Source organism: Ascaphus truei, chromosome 2 (assembly GCF_040206685.1).
Source record: "Ascaphus truei isolate aAscTru1 chromosome 2, aAscTru1.hap1, whole genome shotgun sequence".
NCBI lineage: Eukaryota > Metazoa > Chordata > Amphibia > Anura > Ascaphidae > Ascaphus > Ascaphus truei.
In genome coordinates, this window is record NC_134484.1 from 1,476,809 (window position 1) to 1,484,099 (window position 7,291).

General features: G+C 53.3%; 1 protein-coding gene across 1 annotated transcript in view; it reads left to right on the plus strand.

The window, feature by feature from the left end:
* GPAA1 (glycosylphosphatidylinositol anchor attachment 1) overlaps positions 1 to 6,799 on the plus strand; it is a 104,969-nt gene extending 98,170 nt beyond the window's left edge. Inside the window, 2 exon segments of the mRNA XM_075580933.1 lie at positions 4,699 to 4,869; positions 5,645 to 6,799. Of these exon segments, the coding sequence (XP_075437048.1) occupies positions 4,699 to 4,869; positions 5,645 to 5,888 (415 nt within the window). The 3' untranslated portion in view covers positions 5,889 to 6,799.
* The last annotated feature ends 492 nt before the right edge of the window (positions 6,800 to 7,291 follow it).

The window sequence follows — 7,291 nt, forward strand, 5'->3', positions numbered from 1 at the left end:
TACACACACACAGGGCTGGCACTGCCCCACAATACTCACAGGTACTGACCGGGGAGTATTATATACACACACACACAGGGCTGGCACTGCCCCACAATACTCACAGGTACTGACCGGGGAGTATTATATACACACACACAGGGCTGGCACTGCCCCACAATACTCACAGGTACTGACCGGGGAGTATTATACACACACAGGGCTGGCACTGCCCCACAATACTCACAGGTACTGACCGGGGAGTATTATATACACACACCCAGGGCTGGCACTGCCCCACAATACTCACAGGTACTGACCGGGGAGTATTATATACACACACCCAGGGCTGGCACTGCCCCACAATACTCACAGGTACTGACCGGGGAGTATTATATACACACACACAGGGCTGGCACTGCCCCACAATACTCACAGGTACTGACCGGGGAGTATTATATACACACACACAGGGCTGGGACTGCCCCACAATACTCACAGGTACTGACCGGGGAGTATTATAAACACACACACCCAGGGCTGGCACCTCCCCACAACACTCACAGGTACTGACCGAGGAGTATTATATACACACACCCAGGGCTGGCACTGCCCCACAATACTCACAGGTACTGACCGGGGAGTATTATACACACACCCAGGGCTGGCACTGCCTCACAATACTTACAGGTACTGACCGAGGAGTATTATATACACACACCCAGGGCTGGCACTGCCCCACAATACTCACAGGTACTGACCGAGGAGTATTATATACACACACCCAGGGCTGGCACTGCCCCACAATACTCACAGGTACTGACCGGGGAGTATTATACACACACCCAGGGCTGGCACTGCCTCACAATACTTACAGGTACTGACCGGGGAGTATTATACACACACCCAGGGCTGGCACTGCCTCACAATACTTACAGGTACTGACCGAGGAGTATTATATACACACACCCAGGGCTGGCACTGCCCCACAATACTCACAGGTACTGACCGGGGAGTATTATATACACACACCCAGGGCTGGCACTGCCCCACAATACTCACAGGTACTGACCGGGGAGTATTATATACACACATACACAGGGCTGGCACTGCCCCACAATACTCACAGGTACTGACCGGGGAGTATTATATACACACACACAGGGCTGGCACTGCCCCACAATACTCACAGGTACTGACCGGGGAGTATTATATACACACACAGAGCTGGCACTGCCCCACAATACTCATAGGTACTGACCGGGGAGTATTATACACACACAGGGCTGGCACTGCCCCACAATACTCACAGGTACTGACCGGGGAGTATTATATACACACACCCAGGGCTGGCACTGCCCCACAATACTCACAGATACTGACCGGGGAGTATTATATACACACACACAGGGCTGGCACTGCCCCACAATACTCACAGGTACTGACCGGGGAGTATTATATACACACACACAGGGCTGGCACTGCCCCACAATACTCACAGGTACTGACCGGGGAGTATTATATACACACACAGAGCTGGCACTGCCCCACAATACTCATAGGTACTGACCGGGGAGTATTATACACACACAGGGCTGGCACTGCCCCACAATACTCACAGGTACTGACCGGGGAGTATTATATACACACACACAGGGCTGGCACTGCCCCACAATACTCACAGGTACTGACCGGGGAGTATTATATACTCACACACAGGGCTGGCACTGCCCCACAATACTCACAGGTACTGACCGGGGAGTATTATATACACACACACAGGGCTGGCACTGCCCCACAATACTCACAGGTACTGACCGGGGAGTATTATATACACACACAGAGCTGGCACTGCCCCACAATACTCACAGGTACTGACTGGGGAGTATTATTTACACACACCAAGGGCTGGCACTGCCCCACAATACTCACAGGTACTGACCGGGGTGTATTATATACACACACACAGGGCTGGCACTGCCCCACAATACTCACAGGTACTGACCGGGGAGTATTATATACACACACACAGGGCTGGCACTGCCCCACAATACTCACAGGTACTGACCGGGGAGTATTATATACACACACACACAGGGCTGGCACTGCCCCACAATACTCACAGGTACTGACCGGGGAGTATTATATACACACACACAGGGCTGGCACTGCCCCACAATACTCACAGGTACTGACCGGGGAGTATTATACACACACAGGGCTGGCACTGCCCCACAATACTCACAGGTACTGACCGGGGAGTATTATATACACACACCCAGGGCTGGCACTGCCCCACAATACTCACAGGTACTGACCGGGGAGTATTATATACACACACACAGGGCTGGCACTGCCCCACAATACTCACAGGTACTGACCGGGGAGTATTATATACACACACAGGGCTGGCACTGCCCCACAATACTCACAGGTACTGACCGGGGAGTATTATATACACACACAGAGCTGGCACTGCCCCACAATACTCATAGGTACTGACCGGGGAGTATTATACACACACAGGGCTGGCACTGCCCCACAATACTCACAGGTACTGACCGGGGAGTATTATATACACACACACAGGGCTGGCACTGCCCCACAATACTCACAGGTACTGACCGGGGAGTATTATATACACACACAGAGCTGGCACTGCCCCACAATACTCATAGGTACTGACCGGGGAGTATTATACACACACAGGGCTGGCACTGCCCCACAATACTCACAGGTACTGACCGGGGAGTATTATACACACACACACAGGGCTGGCACTGCCCCACAATACTCACAGGTACTGACCGGGGAGTATTATATACACACACACAGGGCTGGCACTGCCCCACAATACTCACAGGTACTGACCGGGGAGTATTATATACACACACACAGGGCTGGCACTGCCCCACAATACTCACAGGTACTGACCGGGGAGTATTATATACACACACAGAGCTGGCACTGCCCCACAATACTCACAGGTACTGACTGGGGAGTATTATTTACACACACCAAGGGCTGGCACTGCCCCACAATACTCACAGGTACTGACCGGGGTGTATTATATACACACACACAGGGCTGGCACTGCCCCACAATACTCACAGGTACTGACCGGGGAGTATTATATACACACACCCAGGGCTGGCACTGCCCCACAATACTCACAGGTACTGACCGAGGAGTATTATATACACACACCCAGGGCTGGCACTGCCCCACAATACTCACAGGTACTGACCGGGGAGTATTATATACACACCCAGGGCTGGCACTGCCCCACAATACTCACAGGTACTGACCGAGGAGTATTATATACACACACCCAGGGCTGGCACTGCCCCACAATACTCACAGGTACTGACCGGGGAGTATTATATACACACACCCAGGGCTGGCACTGCCTCACAATACTCACAGGTACTGACCGGGGAGTATTATATACACACACAGGGCTGGCACTGCCCCACAATACTCACAGGTACTGACCGGGGAGTATTATATACACACACAGAGCTGGCACTGCCCCACAATACTCACAGGTACTACCGGGGAGTATTATATACACACATACAGGGCTGGCACTGCCCCACAATACTCACAGGTACTGACCGAGGAGTATTATACCAGCACACAGGGCTAGCGGAGCATGTGTGAGCTTGCAGACCACGCGGCGCATGTGTTAGCTTGCAGACCACGCGGCGCATGTGTAAGCGTGCAGACCACGTGGAACATGTGTGAGCTTGCAGACCACGCGGAGCATGTGTGAGCTTGCAGACCACGCGGAGCATGTGTAAGCTTGCAGACCACGTGGCGCATGTGTGAGCTTGCAGACCACGCGGCGCATGTGTAAGCGTGCAGACCATGCGGAGCATTTGTAAGCTTGCGGAGCATTTGTAAGCTTGCAGAGCATATGTATGCATGCAGACCACGCGGAGCATGTGTTATCTTTCAGACCACGTGGAGCATGTGTAAGCTTGCGGAGCATATGTATGCATGCAGACCACGCGGAGCATGTGTTATCTTTCAGACCACGCGGAGCATGTGTAAGCTTGCGGAGCATGTGTAAGCTTGCAGACCACGCGGAGCATGTGTAAGCTTGCAGACCACGCAGCGCATGTGTAAGCTTGCAGACCACGCAGCGCATGTGTAAGCTTGCAGATCACGCGGCGCATGTGTAAGCTTGCGAACCACGTGGCGCATGTGTAAGCTTGCAGACTACGCGGAGCATGTGTAAGCTTGCAGACCACGCAGCGCATGTGTAAGCTTGCAGATCACGCGGCGCATGTGTCAGCTTGCAGATCACGCGGCGCATGTGTAAGCTTGCAGACCACGCAGCGCATGTGTAAGCTTGCAGATCACGCGGCGCATGTGTAAGCTTGCGAACCACGTGGCGCATGTGTAAGCTTGCAGACCACGTGGAGCATGTGTAAGCTTGCGGAGCATGTGTAAGCTTGCAGACCACGTGGAGCATGTGTAAGCTTGCGGAGCATGTGTAAGCTTGCGGACCACGTGGCGCATGTGTAAGCTTGCAGACCACGTGGAGCATGTGTAAGCTTGCGGAGCATGTGTAAGCTTGCGGACCACGTGGCGCATGTGTAAGCTTGCGGAGCATGTGTAAGCTTGCGGACCACGTGGCGCATGTGTGAGCTTGCAGACCACGTGTGTTACACCTGGGCTGATGTCGGTTCTGCCTCTGTCCTCCCTTCACAGGGCCCTGAGCGGTGCCGGATCAGAGCAGGGCTGGATGACCCTGAAGCTGATCTCGCTCCTGTACCTGGCGGTGCTGCTGGGCTGCATCGCTCTGATAAACTTCTCTCTGGGCTTCCTGCTTGCCGTCACTATCGTCCCTGTAGCGGCCATCGTCCAACCTGCCGGACCCAAGTAAGTGCCCGCTCCGGCAAATCCCTGATATGGGCGAGTGTTCAGCGCCAGCCGTAATCTCCACCAGCAGAGAGAACCAGAACCGCTCAGCACCAAGTCAGGGGGAGAAACAAACTTCTACCTTTGTTATCACAGATCACAGCAGCACCATCCCTCGCCATAAAGTACTGGGGGATCATAGAAAGACAGAAGTGGGCCGACGCGTTTCTCCCTCTGGGCTTTAAGGGCTATGCAAAATGCAACAGAAGCACATGTCCAAGCGCGGTGTGCAAAGCCCCCAGTCTGTTAGACTGTAGGAACCGTTGTAGTGCCGATAAGAACCCGAACGGGCCGTGTCCTGTGCCGGAGAGAACCTCTCCGTATAATCCGGTACCCGGCAAAACCGGGGACCAACAAACGCCAGAGAGTAGTATCTTCCGATAATATTAGCCACGAATAAGCAATTCGGGTCACAAGCAATGCACAACAAGTAATGGCTGTCTGCCCTGCGCCGACGTCACGCCTGACCCAACGCGTTTCAGGATTTAAACTCTTTCGGTGAGAGTAACGCGTTGGGTAAAGCAGAGCCGAAGTACAGCTCATTACCATATATGTTTTGTCAATTTGATGGAGCATTGGGCACCCGTGTCTCCTGCAATATTAAATTATGATGAAGATACGATGGAGTTTGTCTCTTGCTTTGCTATTTACATGCCACCTTCGCAGTTCCCAGCTTATCACACCGTTCTAGTCGTGTAATAATGCGAGTCGTCCCCTCTCTTCTCTCTCTTCCCAGGGTCCTGTACGCAGCTCTCCTCGTGCTAGTCACTCCAGCCACCACCCTCATGGGCAGCATCTTCCTGTACCGAGAGCTGATAGAGTATCCCGTCAGCTTGCTCGAGTGCTGGCAGCTCTTCCTGCAGGCCATAGCTGGGGGCATGTTGGACCACTACCTCTATGGCTCCATGCTCTTCCCATTCATTGCGCTCTTCGTCTACCCGTGCTGGCTACAGCTCTGGAACGTGGTCTTCTGGAAATGAGCTCCAGCTGGCAGGTGTCGCCCCGAGGGCCCCTTCCTTCCCTGGTTGGATGGACTGAGGCCCAGAAGGACTTTGCATCGGCACATGAGAAGAGGCAGAGGGGTCTCTGTACGGTGTTCAATGTCGGATGGTTTTTCATTTAAACCGGAGCCCGGTCCCATGGGCGCCGGAGATCTCTGTGAGTCTGAAGGAGACACCAGCTCTGTGTCTTTGTTTTGGTGGGAAAGATAACCTAGTTGGGTAAGCGGAGAAGGAGAAACCCTGCAATGGTCTGGGGAGAGGGAGATGTTTGTCTGGATGAGATGGGGAGAGGGAGATGTTTGTCTGGATGAGATGGGGAGAGGGAGATGTTTGTCTGGATGAGATGGGGAGAGGGAGATGTTTGTCTGGATGAGATGGGGAGAGGGAGATGTTTGTCTGGATGAGATGGGGAGAGGGAGATGTTTGTCTGGATGAGATGGGGAGAGGGAGATGTTTGTCTGGATGAGATGGGGAGAGGGAGATGTTTGTCTGGATGAGATGGGGAGAGGGAGATGTTTGTCTGGATGAGATGGGGAGCAGGGTGTTGGTGGATGAGATGGGGAGCAGGGTGTTGGGGATGAGATGGGGAGCAGGGTGTTGGGTGATGAGATGGGGAGCAGGGTGTTGGGGGATGAGATGGGGAGCAGGGTGTTGGGGGGTGAGATGGGGAGCAGGGTGTTGGTGCATGAGAATTTTATGGACTTCTTTGTTTCATTTGGTCTTTTGTATGTTTTTGAGGGATAAAGTGTGAGATTATCTGACATCGTTCACTCCCATTGCCTGAGCTGGGAAACAGTGAGGGGCACGAGTCACAATCTGCGAGTGACCTTCGCGGCTACTGGAACTCCAAAGCACTTCTCCTTTATCTCTTAAAAGAACACGCAAAGTCACACGAGTCTCTTTTCTGTGTCCTTTTATTATTATTATCCCGTTCCTCAGCACTGGTAGAAACAGGAGACCGCTCACAGGGCTGAGTGTTTCCCATGTATTGCTGTTGTAAGCCCAGAAGTCAAACCTCCCGTCCCCAGCACCCTTTCCCTCCCGTCCCCAGCACCCTTTCCCTCCCGTCCCCAGCACCCTTTCCCTCCCGTCCCCAGCACCCTTTCCCTCCCGTCCCCAGCACCCTTTCCCTCCCGTCCCCAGCACCCTTTCCCTCCCGTCCCCAGCACCCTTTCCCTCCCGTCCCCAGCACCCTTTCCCTCCCAGTAACATGATGCGCTTTAGTCGACCAGATGGAAAGTTCTTCAGCAATGTGATTATCACAAACCTTTACACCTCCCACGTCTCTTCGGCGCTGCAGGGATACAACCAACATGTGCAAGGTGAAGAAGAGACTTGTGAGCTATATACAGTTTATTCACTTATTCTGTGCTGCACACGTG